The 19,194-nt window shown below is 36.5% G+C and overlaps 1 protein-coding gene across 1 annotated transcript in view; it reads left to right on the top strand.

Annotated features, from left to right (window-relative positions):
• Positions 1-462: 462 nt before the first annotated feature.
• The window catches only part of TMEM163 (transmembrane protein 163), a 295,636-nt gene continuing 276,904 nt past the window's right edge, over positions 463-19,194 (top strand). The window contains exons 1-2 of the mRNA XM_051985777.1: positions 463-1,302; positions 7,554-7,673. Coding sequence (XP_051841737.1) covers positions 1,119-1,302; positions 7,554-7,673 — 304 coding nt within the window. The 5' untranslated portion in view covers positions 463-1,118. The remainder of the gene's footprint in view (positions 1,303-7,553; positions 7,674-19,194) is intronic.

The following is a 19,194-nucleotide window of genomic DNA, read 5'->3' as shown; positions in this document are numbered from 1 at the left end:
GCCTGAGATTTTTTAGGGGAGAGAAAAGATCTTTGGTTTTATTGACATAGAGAATTCCTTCCAGCAGTGCAAATCAGCAATTTCTCTGCAACATCTCGTCTTAGAGAATGATTGCGGTATCAGGAGCTTAGGTGAATTGTTTAAGGTCACATAGCTAGCACTGGATACCTGGTTGGACTTGGACACGGTGGGATAGATGGCTTGTTACCACAGAAATCTGTGACATTGGATAATCAAGATTCCCATTTGATGCTCCTGAGGTAAGTAGGACATTGGGCCTTGGGAAAGCAGAGAGAGTTGGAAATGCAACTGGCAGGATCCAGTAGTTCCTGAACGAGGAGCACACGAACAACCTATAAAGTCATCTACATAATGCTCTAGGTTTATGCCAGAGAAAATAACCTTTCCTTCCACCTTGATTTAAAATTTTTTTTCTAATTAATAACCTTTTTCTTACTCTCTTTTCTCTCTTTTCGCTTTCTCCTACTCCATTACACCCCGCAACTTTCCCATCAAATCAGCGCAGGGGCATTCATGTACGGGACACAGAGTCATTGGCAATAAGGTTCTCCGGAAAAGTGAAATTCAGTGTCCCCCCATTTTGCGCTGCTATTCCTCCAGTCTTTCCCCAAAGAAGCAAAGTCAGAAAGGACCTCACAATCCGATTTCTGAGTCCCGTACCCCCTCCCTGGCACTCCCAATGATCCACAGCCCTCCTCTCTTGGGTTTCTCCGCATGTCTGCTTTCTGCAGCAGGGCACCCCTGCACATCCCGGCTTGGAGAGGGTAGAGGCGGGTCCCTCAGTCTTTGCACCTGCCCTTAGGGCGGGGCGGGGAGCCGAGGGCCGCCCCCTTCAGGGCGGCTGCGGTGTAGCCGAAGCGTGCGGGGCTCCTGTCTGCCAGCCTGCCTGCCAGCCAGCTCCAAGCCTAGTCTCCTCCTCCCCTTTCCCCTGTGTCCTCCCTCCCCTGCCCACCAGAACGCACCTCTAGCTAGCGTCTCCCTCCAACCTGCCCTCTCTTCTCCCCTCCCCTCCCCCAAGCGCCCGCTTTGCCTAGCACTTCGTACTCTCTGGCCACGGTCTCCTGCCTCTGCAGCCTGGTCCCTCTCCGTCCCTTGCCATGGAGCCAGCCACAGACAGCGAGCACGGCAGCCCCTCAGAGCCCGGAACCCTACAGCCCCCCGGGGGCAGCTCGCCCTTAGCCACCGGCTCCCAGCCTTACCCAGGCCGAGAGCCACCGCAGGAGGAGCGGCACCTCCGGATCAGCGAAAGCGGCCAGTTTAGTGACGGGCTGGAGGATAGAGGTAAGTGAGAGTAACCTTAGCTCCTCTCTTCCCATTTCCGAGCTCTTGGTTTATCTCTCAGTCTCGTAACTTCTCTACGAGCTAGAGTGGATCCGGGCTCCTAGGACTGGGTGATACCCACACCTCTCAGCCAGCGGCTTCTTTTTCTTCTCCATCTATGGGGGTCCGTTACACTCTGCTCTTTTGGGGGGAAAGCTCGGGTCTCCGACTCCTTGCGCCGAACGAAGTGGTTTTTTTTATGTTAGAGGGATGGAAATGAACTCGTCTGCGTTCCAGCCGATCTTTCTCAAAGCCGGTTTTCTTCACAGCTACTGCTTTTGAGAATTCCAAGAAAGATGAGTGTGTGGGTGGGTGTGCGGGGGTCTCCTCTTCTTTCCTTGGGTATCCTCCATCCTCCCCACCCTCCGCAGATGTGGCTACCTTTCTCCGAACAACCCTTTTCGGGTTTCTACCAATTACCCTTCAGCACCAGCCTAGAAAGCATCCCCATCCCGCTCCACCGGGAAAAGTTTGAGGGAGGCATTTCGATCCCCTGAGATCGGGGCTTCGTTGGGACCCTGGAGCCCACGCATCACTTGCTTGGGAATGCTTAGGGTTGAAGCCCTCCAGCTGGACGGTGTATTTCCCTTTTTTCCCCCTCCGTAGCTTGGGCACAACTCTCCTTCCAGAGGCGCGCCGACATCCAGGTTCCTCTATCGTGGCCTTGCCAAATCACAGGGTAGTCACTGGTCTTGGCTTCTCCACTCATTTCTGATCTCCTTTTTGAATATTTCCAAATGCGGATTTAGTTTCTCCCGGTTATTTCTTCGTTTCTGGAGCTAATCCGCCGCAAAGCTCTGGGTGCCAACACCTGAGGACAAGTGTGGGAATACCAAAGAGAGGAAAGAAGAAGGTAGTGAGAAAGAATTCGTTCTTTGTGTTACTGTCCAGACCGATTTCTATTGCATTGTCACTTACTTTATGTCCCAAATCATAATGGATTTGTTTGGACAGCAAATCTTATCCATCTTTTGATAAAAAGAGAGACAGCACGATATCAGAGGACAAAGGTGGCTCCTGATTGCTATGAATCCAAGAGCTTTGCTGAATGGATCTAAAATCCAGGAGCTTATATACCGAGGCAATATAAAATGTCTCTGTGGTTATTATTGATCAGCTATCTTTCTCCTCCCCCCCCCCCCAATCTGTTGTGTTACCACATTCCTGTAATGGCTCTTAGTAACAAAACCTAAACTCTTGACTTCTGAAATTCTTCTTTTAGTTAACTTCAAGAATCAGCAACGATTTGATGATACTCTTATTTTCCTTCTCTTTCTTCTTTTTTCTATCCTTGCACCTCCTTTCATATTTTCAAGCTCAGCTTGCTTGCAGAACCCAGATCTCTGTTTCATAGCTGTATCCTTACTTCCTTTCTTGTCCAGGCAACCACTGGTTCCAAATTGACTTTACAATTTGGGATTTTAGTTGTCTAAACGGAGTCACTGGGTTTATTCATTAACCAAAGCAGAATTTTACAAACAGTCATCTGGAGAAATTCATCTCATTTAGCCTTCCCTGACATAGAAATCTTGATTAAAAGAATTCTATTACAGGTTGAGATCAATTTGTATTTTTTGTCTTATCTTATTTATGTCCCATTTCTAGCCTCCCTGAACTGCGTGCCTGTTTGGATTTTAACGTCCTAATGCATGACCCCCATTTTTTTCCTTCTGAAATTTAAAACTGTAGGATTTCAAATAGAATGAAATGGAAACAACTCCCAGAGATTCAGCAGAGATGCTTACAGACAATTGGAACTGTTCCAAATGCACCGAGTTCTGCAAATGCCTTGGCGTTTCAACCCTTCTCCTGTTTCCCATATACTTAACAAAAAATTATATAAAGGAATATTATAGGAGACTTTGCAGGTAGCAAGATTCTTGTTTTGATCATGTTAGAGTTTTGATGAATGTTGTACAAATTAAAGTCTAAGATTTATTTTGAGCTGAAGACAGCCAGTCACCTGCCTTGAGCTTATTTTTGTAGCATTGCAGGTTATATTTAAAAGATGGCCTATTTCTTCCCACCCCTCAAAATGATAATTTTAATAAGGCACTGTGACAAGTTACTTGTAGCAGAAATGTGAAAAAAATCTCTCATTCCTAGGAATTCATTTCTAGGTTATTTTTGTTGGTAAACTGATTTTCATTTTTTCCCACTCTATAGCAGTATGAATGAATTTGCTTCCTGTTCCTGAAATATGTCAATGTGTGAATTCAGTGCATGTCATATACAATAGCCTGGATTTCCCATTCCTGTTTCTCTCCCACCCAGCCCTAAGTATTCTTTTCAATATAGCTGATTCCTTTGCTACAAGATGTAATTCACTTGCTTTCTGAAATTGAAAGGTGAAATAAAGACAAAGCAGGTGAGGTTTTTGGGGGAAAGAAAAAGGAGGAAAAAACTAAATCTCATTTATATTCCATAATTCCATATCCTAGACAACAAAAAGCTAAAGTTGAAGTATTCATTTTTATAAAACAAAGCATATCACAATCTTGGAAAGTTTATTTTAGTATTTATGTATTCATTTCTTAAAATGAAACAATATGGCATAATGGGAAGAATATTGGGTCTAGAACCAGAAAATCAACATCCAAGTCTTATCTCTGCTACTTATTGGCAATGTGACTTAGGGCAAACCTTTTTTTACCTCCCTTGCTTTCAGGCTCTTCATTTTAAAGTGGGGATAATACTTATGCTGTTTATTTTATAATGTTGTTATTAGGAAAATATACAATCTAAAACAATATATAAATGTGAGATTATTAAGAGATTGAATATAATTATTTTGCCATTGACCTGAAGAAGACCTCTGCATATCTTATTTCTTTGCTTTTTCTTTCTTTTTTTTTTGTTTTGATATTTAATTACTTAAAATAGAGAATCAGTGGCAATTCTGGCTGTCTATTGTGCCCTTGATTTAAAATACCTGCTTAATAATGGCTTAAACACCTCCTGGTATTGGGGGTGATGAGGGTTATGTAGATTTGGTGCTACCACACAGTCTCTCTGGAAAGATAACTGACTCTGTAGATATTGGACTTGGATTTCAATATTGCTTTTAAAAATACTTATTCTCTGAATGATCTTAAGCAAAAATTACTTAGTCTCCCTAAGCCTCAGTTTCCTCATCTGTAGAATGGAGGTGTTGTACTTGATGACCTTTTAGAACCTGTCTCATCATAAATTCCTATAATCCTCTCCCTCTGACTCTATTTCCGAACTTTTTATTCAGAACTTCAAGCACAGAGGGAACTGAATATAAATCAGTTGTTTAGAAATGAATGATAATCTGATTCTTGGACTAGCTCTCAGAAAATTGATCCAGGGAAGTTAACTAGAGAGTACCACTTTAGGAGGGGAAGAGAAACAGAAATATGTTGGCTTGAAGAAGGAAGTATCTTAGAGACAGAAAGGTGGCTTTGTGAAAGAACTTGGAATAAGGAAGACCTGAATTCAAATCTTGCCTGAGACATTTACTAGCTGTGAAACCCGGGGAAAAAAGGACTCAGACTTCAGATGTTTCTTCAGTAAAAATGAGGTTAAAAATACCACTTATATCATGGATTTCTTATTGAGATCAAGTGAGATAATATATGTAAAGCTCTTTACAAAGCTTAACATAATATATTCTATCATTTATTTTCCTTTTTCTTAGAGCAGAGCTAGATTTAGAGAAACTCTGGTGTGTGTTTTTTTTTGTGTGTACCTACTACCCTTATTCTACCTGACAAAATGTTTCCCACTAGACCTTGCCTATAACTGAAACTCCTTTAAATTTATCCCAGCACTCAGCTAGGTGTTAAGAAGAAAGCAGTTGGATTGGATTCATTTATACTAGTGTTTGAATGACAACCCATTCCCAGATGAATTCCCAAATGGCAAAATGTTAGCTTGGTAGCCAAGAAAAGTGAAAATATTCAGGAAGTATGGTTGAAAATCTTTTTTTTTAATTTTAATTTTTTTAAACTAATAACTAGTAGAGATTGGCATTTTGTGGGTCTTTTGTAAATCAGATATTTTTAAGTTGGGAATGTCTCATGCTTTTTTCTGCATTCCTTACCTAATCTCTGAGCCTAACTTCTGGGTTAGCATGTTCTTTGCTCATTTTAGGATGGAAACTCAAACTATTTTTTGAGGGTGGAGATGGGAAGGGATTGGTAGAAACAAAGAAGGTTGATCAGTTCCAGGACTGTCTTCACAACAGTTATACTCATTGGGGATAGAATAAAGGGTTAGTTCATGAGAGGAAGAAAATTATACTTTAATTATAGAGGCCAATTGAAGGTATATTGTGGGAGCAGACCAGCCATACTAAGTAAAAATTATACCTTGTCATTCCTAGAAATTCCTTCAGACAAATGTTGGTTGGCTGGTGTGGGAGAAGAAATTTTTGTTCTTTCTAATGCCTGGCATGTTGTTAGCAGTGGGTAAATTCATCATAAAGAGGATAAATGTTATGGTGTTTAATAGAAAATCCAAATCTTCATAGTTCCTCTCTGAATTTTAAATCCTTTTCTAAAAAGAAATATTAGCCTCCTATTCAGCAGATAAACTGCTGAAGTATTGTCATTGCCAAAAGCATCTACCCTATGAATAACTTATACAAGTCAATATTCAATACAGCTTTATACAGTCATGAAAATCCAGTGGCAAGGATGAAAAAAATTTTATTTTGTCACTGAGGATAGCACAGATAAATTCTTAGGAGTAAAGGGCAGTAGGAGTGAGAGGAAGAGGAGCAATAAAAATCTCTGAGGTTTTCATTTCTACTTAGATAATCATAGCTAATATTTACATGAAGGGGACAGTAAAATTTAAGTAAGAAGAGGGAATTTTTTATGGTTAGGAAAGATTAGACAAAGAAAAGTGCTGTATTTGAAATTAAGATTATTTATCTAATAGAAAATTTGATAAAAGAAAAGACCTCTTGTATTAAAGTAGTTTTATCAGAGGCAGTCTAGGGACGATAGAGGGAGTTTTTATATTTGCCACTTTTAAATGTACCTGTCTGCTTTAATATGCTACACTTTTAGACATAATAAACTGGCTTTAGATGTGACTGGTTTTTTTCCTGACATTCTCCCTCCTTGCTTTATTTAATAAACTATCACTTTGGAATCAATTAGTCAACAAATAAGTATTTGGTCAATGCTTATTATATGCCAGACACTGAGACATAAGTGAAGGAGTTCCCACGTGATTCCTATTTTCTTGGTTGAAATGAAAATGCAGACCAAGGACTAATTGATGCCCTTCATCTAAACACTATGTGATATATGTGAATTGTAAAACAAACACGAGTCCATTTATTAGAAAATAAAATATTTCAAAGCCTTTTTGTTTATAAACTGGGCATCTGAGGTAGTTTTCTCAATTTTAACTTATTATTAAGATGCTAGAGCACATGAAATGACTAGTTCATTGCATTGGTAAACTCCCATTTTACTTAAAACAGTTGGGAATTCACCTATTGGATAATAGAAACTATGGCTGATAAATTTTCAGAGAACTAGAGTATAATAAAATACAATGACTGCTGAAGCTATAGTGATTATAACATTGGATTCAGATTTTAGGTACTTTAGTCTTATCAGTGATAAAACCTATTTACAATGTATGATATTATGAATGTTGAAATTAGGAAATTGGATGGAATCTTTTCACCTATCTTTTCATCTATCTATTCTTGTAAAGCCTATTGATTTGTGGAAGCCTAAAAGTTTTCCAGAAAAATTTCTAATGTATTTTGTTTACTTTTGTTTTCTCAAGTTTTTTTTTTTATCAGTAGAGATATGTGAAGAAAAGAAGACAGAAAAGGGAAAATTCTCAAAGTTGGTTTTTTTTTTTAATTTGGCTGTTTAGAACATGGAAAAACAGGAATTTTGTTATTATCTCATTGCTTTATTATGTGGTTAATTCTAGATACCATTCTACATGAATTCAGGTTAATTCTACTCCTGGAATAAAATAATTTAGAGATTATAGTTTCCTAAAAGGGGAGCTTCAATATCATCTTCATATATAAAGGACGGCATATCATAATCAGTCTTTAAGACTTCATTACCTAAAAGAAGTAATGTAAATACTAAGTTGCCAAATTTACATTCAAGAACTGATTAGGCATTGCTGAATCTGGTTATAGATTTCTTAAGAGAGAAATGTGTTTATGAATGTTTATTAATTTTTTCCTTCATTTTTCTTGTCAGGTTTACTAGAAAGCAGCACAAGACTAAAACCTCATGAGGCTCAGAACTACAGAAAAAAGGCATTATGGGTATCCTGGTTCTCTATCATTGTTACATTGGCACTGGCAGTGGCTGCCTTTAGTGAGTATTGATTGCTAAGCCATACATAAACGTTAGCATTTTTATATATGTGGTTATTTATTAGTATTTTATTTTTTCAAATACATGTAAAGATAGTTTTCAATATTCATTTTTGTAAGACTTTATGTTCCAAATTTTTCTCTTTCCCTCCCTTCCCTTCCCCCTCCTCAAGACAGCAAGTAATCTGATGTAGGTTAAATATGTGCAGTTTTAAAAAGATATACTTCCATATTTGTCATGATAAACATTAGCCTTTTAAAAAATTCTCATATTTGTTTGTCATGATAAACACTAGCCTTTTAAAAATTTCTCATGATGGTGAGGGAATGCTCCCATTGCTTTTAGTCCAAGATGATGTTGAACACTTTAACAGATCTCTGGTGAAGTCACAGTCTTTACATTTTAGTAAAAAAAACAAGGAAAAGATGTATTTTTTCTTTTCTGTAGAGGAAAGTAATGGTTAAGAAGTAGAGAGGCTTTGATGCTAATTTATCTATCTATCTATCTATATGAAAATATGTGATTGTTATCACCTGAAGAAGAAAAAATACTCTGTTGGTATATTGCCTCAGATGACAAATATGATAAACATATATTTTTGACATCCACCTCTTGAACCTAATGCAGATAGATGAATGAAACATTGTGTATTATTTTCTTTACTTTTTTTATTGGTATGGTATGATATTGTGTGAAAATTTCAGTTTTTCCTCTGCTTAAGAAAACAACAGATTCTTATGTTCTGTTTCCTAGTTTGTGATATCTACTGAAAGGAAAACATTAATTTCGATCAAGAACAAATAATTAAAGAAAATGAAATTTCCTCTGTGTACAGAAAATCATGTTTTTCATTTAAAAATTCTGTGCCATGAATTGTTTTTGCAAATGCTTTCCATAATGAGATCTGTGCACAGTGGATGCTTTTATTCATTATTAAGAGATGCATGTGCTTAACCAGTGACACATTGGAACTCCAGTCTCTCCATATAGAAATGCTGTGTGTGTGTGTGTGTGTGTGTGTGTGTGTGTGTGTGTGTGTGTGTTTACATACTGGGAGAAGAGAATAATCTATTTCCCTTTTGAGATTATTTTATTACCTTAACAGAAAGATGTCTGAATCAACGTTCCTCAGACCTGTGTATATACAATATATGGATGGGGGATGGAGTGAAGAAAATTCTGCTTTCTAGAAGCTGCTCCAGCATGTGTGTTTTTCTGATCGACAGTGTTGGACCTGCTGCTGGAAGTTGCTGTTAACTCCCAAGAGGGATTATTAGAACTTGACCACATGCTCCCTGTAAAACTTGGCATATATCACTTGAAGTGATTTTATATTAGAAACACATACCATTCCTTGGCTCCAGAAACAAACATTTAAAAGTAGGCTACAACACATTAGAGAGTATAAACATTTATGAGGGAGTTAGAAATCTAATCAAGAAAAATTCTTATTTCTGAAATTCCCTCCTCCCTCCTCTCTTCCAGCGGAAATCAAATAAACAAGCCTGTCTGTTTTCCCCCAAGGATGATTTGATTGTGGTAGTTGTGATCTATGGATCAGACATCATAATTTACATATGTAAAGGAAGTGGATTAGATGAAAGATGGTTGAACTGGGAAGGAGCATAATGGCCATTCAAGCACTTCCATGCCTAATAAAATCATTGTGGCTTTATTATTTGTGTGTTTGAGGAAGTAAAAATAAAGATATATTGAGGAAATCTCTTTTGTTTAGGGAGGACTTTATTAGATGTAGCATAGGAAAACAGTGTTGGAAAAAACAATGTTAGGGAATAGAGATTTCACATTCGAGCCTCATGATCAGATCGGTTATCTTACTTTTCTGGAATAGAAAACTATTATCACTCCTGTATCCTCCTTTCCCTAATTAAAAAAGATTTGAATAAAATACAGAGAAATTAAATATCAATTTTTCCCAAAGGATTCTTATTCTTTTATCCTAGCAATTGTTACAAGTAGCTAAGTATGAACAGTAGACTACTTCCTTATCTTTATTGCTAAATATTAAGAGAAAATTAATATATTTATGACATATATATGTGTACACATGTATATTTTAAAGTAGTCCATGTTTTAAAATAACTCTGGACTCACACAAGTCCAGATCTTTTGCATAAGGATTCTTTTCAACAAATCACTTCCATGACTTCTTATCTCACCTGCATAATTCTAAGGACATCCAAAGTTAATTGCATTTCATGTATTTAAAGGCTAACCATAGCAGCAGAACCAGATCAGAAAAAGCAACAAAAATGTAAGGTAAATATTTAGGGCAGATATACAGTAAAGACACAGAAAACAATCACTAAGCACATTTCCACTGAATGAACATCTATTCCCCTTTCCACTAGTTCTATAGGTTTGCAAGCATGATAGGAAAGTCTTGGTCAAAGCCTCCTTACAGCCAACGACAAGGGGTTAGACATTTCATGCAATTTTGCTCATTCACCTAGTAAGTCTGCAGTTAGATTTTTGTTTTCTTGCTTCTAGGGGAGATAGCAATGACTTTGAAGTCCTCTGATCTTGGAGTGGTATTGTTCTGAAAATCTGTCTGTCAATGATTCTAAAGTCTTTTGACCTTAGAATAGTCCTACAAACATTACTGACTGTTAGACATAATCTGTGATAACCAAATTCCTGAGACAATATTGAATAAGACTACCCCTCAAACCTACCTGAAAGCCATAAAATAAGCAAATAAGTAACATGAAGCTCTGATCATATTCTGTCCTATAAATCTATTTCCTTTCTCTCAGTTCCTTCCTAATGTCTTCTGGAGCTTAGCCCACTTCAGTTGGCCCATAAACTTTGCTCCTTGACTAGGAAATGGGTTCAAGCCTGCAAATTCTTTTGAGACACCTTTCGACACTGGTCTGTGACCCCAACCTCTTCCCAACCTCAGCAGGATGTCAGGAAAATTCCAGAATCTTGCCAACCTTATCCAGTTTTTCATGATTTTCTTCATTTTCAAGAGGTTATGTTTCTCCCTAATTAATAGCTATGTCATGAGTACATGTTATTATGAGAAATAGAGTTCTTATTCTCTCTAAGTGCATGCTTGTATTCTGGGCCCAAATATTCTAGGAAAGAGAGACTTTTCCTATCAAGCATGCCATTTATATATGTGCTTAAAAATGTCAGTGTTAGGATAGTATACCAGTTTGCATACACACATATATACACATACACATATACTGTATATATTTATATATCTTAAGTTGTTATGTTGTTTAGTTGTTTTTCAATTATGTTTGACTCTTGATGATGCCTTTTGGGAGATTTTCATGGCAAAAAAATACTGCAGTAGTTAGCTGCTTCCTTCTCAAGCTCATTTTAAAATGAGAAAACCAGAGGCAAATAGGATTGAATGACTTGCCTAGAGTCACACAGCTAGTAGGTGTCTGAGATCAGATTTGAACTCAGAAAAAAGAGTCTTTTAACTCCAAGCCTTGTACTCCATTCATTGTGCCACCAAGCTGCCTATTTATATTTATATCTATGAATATATCCTACATAACTATATCTAAATATATCTATATCTAACTTTTTATTCACACATATGAATTTATATATATACATGTATATATATGCACACACATCTATACATATTTATGTATAGATGTGTGTGTATTATATATTCTACACCATTTATAGTGTAAGTTAGGCTAGCTTTTCTTTAATAGGCATTGAAAGAATCCTTGGAGGACTGAAGGATGAGGCTATTGATATCACTTCCTGATCCTCCGAATACAAAAAGCCACCAGGAGCTTTATGTTGATTTAGCTACTTGGCTGATGGACCACAATGGGCCACTATGATGGGCCACTATGACTGGGGAATTTTACTCAGTTAAATCAATTTCTGATATCCTTAATGCATATCCTTGTTGAATATTCTGCTTTTGTTAAGATTATATAAATCTTCTTCCCCCTTCCCTATTACATTATCTTTAATAAAGAGTAAGTGCTTTGTGAAAGTCTTCTGTTAGCTGTTGAGTGACCTATGATTATCTCATTTCATTCCAATGTTGATCATAAACTAGGGTAACTAGTACTCGGGACACTGGTCCGTATAAGGCTCAGTTTAGAACATCATCTCTTTTTTTAAACATAGATATAGCATAGTCATATGACTAACATGGCATTACAGAGGCTACATGAAGTTACGCAATTCTGTAAAAAGTAACAATATTAGAGTTATCTCCAATAATAGCTAGAATTTATATGGTGCTTTAAAGTTTGCAAAATGCTTTACAGATATTATCTCATTTTTATTTTTAAAATAATCCTGGGAAGTAGATGCCATTTTTTGTTGTTCAGTCATTTCAGTTATGTCTGACTCTTCATATCCTCATTTGGAGCTTTCTTGGCAAAGATACTGGAGTGGTTTGCATTTAAGTGATTTGCCAAGCATAAAGATAAGCGGTTTTTGAAGTTGGATTTGAACTCGAGCCTTCTTCACTCCAACCCCAGTTTTATGCACTTTCATTTAGCTACCTCATAGCTGTTCTCTATCTTCTAGTAAACTTCTGTTCTGTAAGAATTGTCAGAATATTTAGCTTTCTACTTGTAGTACACTGATGATATTTTGAATAGAATGGAATTTATCCTGTTCAATCCCAGAATGTTTATCATTTTTGGACATCCCTAGCCTATATCCTCTCACTGACACCTATGACTTTCAGGCTACTCATCTCACTCTGATATGATCCAAATGTGGGTGGTCCTTTCAATTCAGGCTACAGAGCACTAAGCCCTACATTATTCCAAGTATTCATCCCCAAACAACTGGAAGCTAATTGTCTGTTAGTATTAATTGTGAAACATGCTATGCTGCCATTGTCACTGCTGTTGCTGGATGGGGGTCCAATGGATCAGGTAGAAAGGACCTCTGAAAATGTCAGTAGGGAAATATTAGCTTTCTTTTTTTTTAATGTAATGAAAATGTTTTTTAAAATTATTATTATAACTTTTTATTTACAAGATATATGCATAGGTAATTTTTCAACATTGACCCTTGCAAAATTTTCTGTTCCAAATTTTCCCCTCCTCCCCTCTACCCCCTTCCCTAGATAGCAGGTAGTCCAAATATTCACATTCTTTAAGGTCTGGGATCAGGTCCTGGAACACCACATCTTCTGATTAAACCATTGGGTAATTCCCTTTCTATAATGCATCTAGCTTACAGGAAGAGAAGAGAAGCAGCATTTATTACACACTTACTCTATACCAGACCCTGATATGTGCTTTACAAATATTATCTCATTTGATCCTCACAACAGCATTGTGAGGTAGCTGCTGTCATGATTTCCCTCTTACAGCTGAGGAAATGGAAGCAGTCAGAAGCTAATCAGCTTGTGGAGGATCACACACTAAGTGTCTGAGGCTGGATTTGAATTTAGGTTTTCCTGATTTCAGAGTCAGCATTCTGGGTCCTGTTGCACCTAGCTGCCTTCTACTATAATGGTAATAAAGTCTTTTTCTGCCAGGGCAGTTGCCCTGTTCCCAGTATCTCTGGGCTTGATCTATAATGATCTCTTTTTAGAAGGATTGGTCCAGTTTTCTTCAACAAGGCTTAATTAGAATTGTTTTCTCTTTTGAGCTCAGTAATCTAGACCTTAGGCGACTGGGACCATGAAGAATTGTCTCTTATTACTTCTGGATGATCTCTTTCTTCTTGAACAGGTTTATTTCTACCTCCTTGATCAAACAGAACAATTCTGAGTAACTGGGAGGTTGTTCTTATTATTCTCATAGCATTAGGGGCAACCATATCGAGGTAGTCAGGAAGTCCTCTGGGTGTAGAGTACTGGACTCAGAATCAGGAAGATCTGAATTAAAATCCAGCCTTAGACACTATCTGTGTGATCTTGGGCAAGTCACTTAACCTGTCTCAGCATCTTTCCTCTCCTGCCAATTAGCAAACACCTCACAGAATTGTTGTGAGGATAAAATGAGAGAATGTCCACAAAAAGGCTTTGAAAATCTAAAAGTACTCTATTAATGCTAGCTGTTATTTTTATTAATTTAGTGAACTCTACCATCATTGCCCCATTTTGATTGTTGCCTTTTAAAATATCTTTCTAATCCTAACAAAAAGCTGAAAGCTTTCTCTTCCTCCTTTTGAAAATTAGGAACTTCATGTACTTAACCTCTATATTCTCAGTGCTATCAAAAATAATTATCCAGTTCCTGAAAACATTTGAGGACAATAGTCTTATGATGTTGCATGTTTAGGGTCTCTATGATGGCCAAGATGATAATCTACATTTCCTTGCAAAAAAAAAAAAGCAGAGACATAAATTCAAAAATATCTTCCAAATCTGACAGGCTCAGAGCACTAAAGGACCAGGCTATAGATACATCATTTTTCTGGTCATTTGAATACAAAAGAGCTACAATGTATTCCAGGTATATTCTGATGCTTGGTCAATAGACTTCAATGGACAATTCAGAGAGGAGAATTATAGTCAGCTAAATCCAATTGGGATGTCCTTAATATATATCTTTGTTAAGTATTCTTCTTTTGTTATAGGTAAATAAATCTTTTCCCCTCCCCCAACTGCATTACTTTACATTATATTGCATTATATTATTTTATTTCTGCCTCTCCCATCAAGCAAATATTGGGTACAAAACTTCTCAAGAAATGTAGTTCTTGCTTTTCTTCAATGAAGACCTGTGCTCAGGGTCCCAGCATCCTCAGAAATAAAGTCGTTTCTCTAGTAGTCATGCTTTTGACATATTTTTTCTTTATAGCCATTGAAAGGAAATTAATTAGTGTCTTTCTCCTCCCCCATTCCTCATATTATAAAATATGAAGTTTCTAATGATACAGTTAAATTTAGCATTTGTGGTATCAATAGGATGTCACTTTAACCAGATAATTTCAAATTGTCTAGTTTAGATGACCCAAATGTATGAGCAGAAGATATTTTAGGTGCCATATAAAGCATTATCTACACTTTGAACTTAAGTTCTTTTGTGTACTGTACATTTCAGAGGCCAACTTTTTCATGGAGATGTGACTGATGTTAGGAAAAGCAGTCATAGCTAAGGAATTGAAAGAGATTGTATTCAGGATAAATTGAAATGTGTCTAAGGGAAAACTTCAAGTTTCAGAAAAGGTGATACAGACTGAAAAATAAAATGACACAAAAAGCATAGAGATAATATATTCCAAAAACCTAGTACATGATGTGATGACCTAACCTAGTTCGACAATTATCACTTTTTTTTTCCTCAGCAAAAATTGTTGGTAGAACAATCTGGTGTAGTGTTTGCAAAATATCAAAACATCCTCAGGTATTAGTTGAAAAATAAATCTTTGGTGTTTATAATATTCTCACTGTTGGTTGTTATTTCCCTCAGCCAGTTGGGCTGTTGATTTTTTTTTTTGAGCCAGAAACATATGCTTTTAAAAAAGTATTTTATTGATATCCATGGTCTTCACATCATCTCATTTCTAAACAAGAAAAGACACTTTAATCTCCCTTTAAATTGGATTCTTCCATTTGACTAGAGGTATGGAAAGGCATTGATTAGAAATGGGGGTAACCATGAAGGGAAGGAAGAGGAAGCATGGCTGCTGAGTGTACATATGTAGGTACATAGACACAGAATTAGTCTTTTTGAGACTCTTTGGACCTCTAATTCTTCATATATGCAAATGAAGAGACTGGGAATAATATACGCTTACTAAATGCTTATTGACTGTGTTGACTGAGGTGTGAGACAAGATATTTTTTGTTACAGATCTTTCTAGTAGAAGTTATTTCTTACTTCAAATCTCTTTATACTTTGTATTTCTCTTCTGCATTTAAAGTGCTCCAATCTATATCAATTTTTATACCTAATTTTATTTCTTCTACTGAATTATGAACTATATGAGGCCAGAGATATGGCCTTATTTCTTAATTGATCTTTATGTCTGCTTGACATGTATTAAAAATAAGATTTTTCTTAAATGTTTGTAGAATTGAATTAGTTAAATAATAAATCATTATTCTAATTGAGCAAACAAATAAAAATCATCAGATTTCAAACTGGAAAGAAATTTAGAGTCATCTGGTACAATTAACTCCTTCTATAAATTAGGAAACTGAGGCTCAAAGAAGTTTCAGTGATTTGTTTAAGGTCATCCAAATCAATAGAAGAGTTGAGACTGAAACATAGGCTTTCTAATTCTAATAGGCTTCTGATATGCCATGTAGATTTTTTTTCTAAGATAGTTATCCTACCTGTGTTGCTGTCAGTAAATTGTTGTGACCATTATCAATCATACTGATCAAATATCAAATGTGTCTTAAATATTAAATAATTGTCAATAGTATTGCATTGAATTGGTGTGACAAATGCTTTATATCTGAAGTGGTTAGAATACTTTAATGTTTGTTAAGGGATTGCCAGCTATTTAAGGGAGGAGAGTTTTTTTTTGGGGGGGGTACTTTAGAATGCAATTTTGTCAATAGTCACATTATATTAAATAAGTAAAAAGAATAATGCCAGAAAAATTATAGAACAATCCTCTACACTGGTTTCTATGTTAATTTTGTTCTATAATAATAATAATTATTATTATTATTTATTGCATTATTAAGTGCCTACTGTGTGTCAGGCAGTGTGCTAGGCATTAGAAATGGAAAGACTAAAAAATCAACATTAAATTTAGAGCTGGAAGTATTCTAAGAGGCTCTTGAGTCTAACTACCTCATTTTACAGAAGAGAAAATTGAAACTGAGAGAGTTTAATTGACTTTCCCAGAATCACACAGCCAATTAGTGTTTGAGGTAGGATTTACAACCCTATGTTCATGATTCCAAGTACAATAACTATCTATTACATTGTGTATGTGGTTCTAGGAAACCACAAAAACATACAATCCAATTGTGTGCAAAGGAGCGCTGTATAGACTTACATCCCTGCCTTCAAAGAGTTTATATTCTATTGTGTAGGGTTGGGGGGACAAGGAAGACAAAATATACATAGAAAATTAAATATAAAAAGTAGGTGCATTCTATCAATCTTTAAACATTTATTAAGTACATACTCTTTGCCAAATACTGCTGAGTGCTGGGGATATAAGAGGCAAAAGCCAGTCTTTTTCTGTAGTAAATACATAGTAAATTTCAGAATGGAGGTAGGAGGCACTAACAGTAAAGGGATAAAAATATGCTTCCTATAGAAGGTGGCATTTCCTCTGGCCTCTGTAAGGAGTCAAGAACTGCATGAGAAAGACAGCGGGAGGAAGAGTTTTTTCAATAAAGAATGTCCCCATGTAAAGCCTATGTGAAGGAATAGAAGCATAAGACAGAATTTGCAAATAGGCCAGTTTAGTTGGAATGTAGTAATGGAAAAGGATAATGTGTGATAAGTCTGGAAAGGTAAGCTGGAGTCAAATTATGAGCAAATTTAAGCATTAAATAAAATTTAATCTGAGGCAGTGGTTCTTGATTCAGGATCCATGAACCCCATAGAAAGATTTCAAGGAGTCTGTATACTTGGACAGGAAAAAAATTGCCATTTAATTTCAAAGTAATTGATTTCTTTTTTAAGCTATGTATTTTATTTTATGCACTTTAATGGGAAGGGGTCAAGAATCCCTTCACCAGACCGTCAAGGGGATCCATGATGGACAAAAAGTTCAGAATCTCTGTCTGAGAGGTAAGAGGGAGCTACTAACACTTCTTTAGGTATGATATAATATGGTTAGACCCATGCATTAGGAATATCAATTTAGAAGCTGTGTGGAAGCTAGATTGGATAGAGGGAGCCTCAATGCAGAGAAGTCAGAAAGAGATTAGGAAGTGCTATTGCTGTAGTGATGGTAAAAGGTATTAAGGACCCAAGATAATGTGGTGGCCACATTAGTGAAGAGAAAAGACAAAATACAGAATATTTAATGGAGGTAATTTCTGCCAGATATGGCACCTGACTAGACGTGAGGGAGAATGAAAAGACTTATAGATTTCAAAACCAAATTCAAAAGGATAGTAAATGGAAAGATCATTTCCCCGACAAAATTTTCAGTTAAAGTTTAGTGAGTTCTTTGGACATTTTGAGTTTGATACTTATGGAATGAACAATTCCTGATGCTGAGTGCAGGGTGACATATTCATTTTTCATTGTAGAAATTCACAAAAACTATATCTCAATGGGTAGAGATACGAGGTTTGGGAATCAACATTGATAAAGGGAAAACTCACACTTAAAAATCATTGATCTTTAAAATGTTGAAATATAATTGACAAGATATTTATCTGTTATTTCCATAAAGTTCTTGTAATAATGTGGCGTAGAAACTAGGAATAGGTGAAGAAGATGATTATTTCTTACAGATTCTCATGTATTGATGAGTATAATGACTTTATTTGTTTTCCCAATTGTCATTGGGAAGGCAGGGAAACCTTGACCCAGAGGAGATGAAGTATGGGCCAAGAGGAAGAACAGATAGGAAAAGAAAGAGGAGTAGGGAAACATGGTTACAGATGAACACTAAAGATATTGGATAATTGCAGAAAAAAAGGAGGCAGCATTGATAAAGAAGAAAAAAGGATCTGCCCTTTGAGCACCAGACCTAAAATCAAGAAGCCTCATCTTCCTGAATTAAAGTCTTGTCTCAAGATTTAGTAGCTGTGTGAACCCACTTGCCTCAGTTTCCTCATCTGTAAAGTGATCTGGAGAAGGAAATGGCAAATCATCCTGGTATCTTTCCATGAAATCTGTAAATGAGGTCATGAAGAATTGGACATGATTAAAAAGTAATAGCTGCAAAAAGAAAGAGCTTTGGGTTTGGATGTCTGAGAACCTGGATTTTGTAGCCTGGCTCTGGTGATCTTGGATGAGCTCTTCTCAGTTTGCTAATTTGCAAAATGAGAAGATAGGACCCAATAACATCTAGAATCCCTTCTAGTCCTCAACCATGGGTTATATATAATTGGGTGTGAGAAAGGATCAAATGGCTTAGTTAAAGATTCATTATGTATAGTAAGCTTTGTAATATGTGTTTACCTGTTAATGAGACAATAACACAAAAGTACAGACTCATTCATTGATTCTAACTGAAAGAACAGCAGAAGTTATTAAAGAAACACACATCTTCCTTACTCCTGCCTGATGATGCTTATCTTAGAAAAATCTTTGTTATGAATCTCTTATCCCCAAATGTCTTCATCACTTCTCTTTCTCCCTGTTCTTTTTCTCCCTTCTATCTCACTGAGCAGACATGTTTGGTTCTTTTGTAAGATATGTTTTGTTTCATGCAGTTAAAAACATTACTCTGAGGAGTCTGCCAAAGGGTCCATGAAAATCCCTGTCACTAAAGATAGGTATATAACTTTTGAGGTAGGATATAACTTTCAGACCCTTGCATTAGAAATGTCAATTTGGAAGCTGTGTGGAAGGGAGATAGGAGAAGGGAAGGCTGGGCGCAGAAAGGTTAGAGGCTGATTAGGAAGATTTATTGCAATAATGCAAGAAAGATGTGATGAGAACTAGATTGT

This window comes from Antechinus flavipes, chromosome 3 (assembly GCF_016432865.1).
Source record: "Antechinus flavipes isolate AdamAnt ecotype Samford, QLD, Australia chromosome 3, AdamAnt_v2, whole genome shotgun sequence".
Classification (NCBI taxonomy): domain Eukaryota; kingdom Metazoa; phylum Chordata; class Mammalia; order Dasyuromorphia; family Dasyuridae; genus Antechinus; species Antechinus flavipes.
This window is presented reverse-complemented; position numbering and strand designations above follow the sequence as displayed.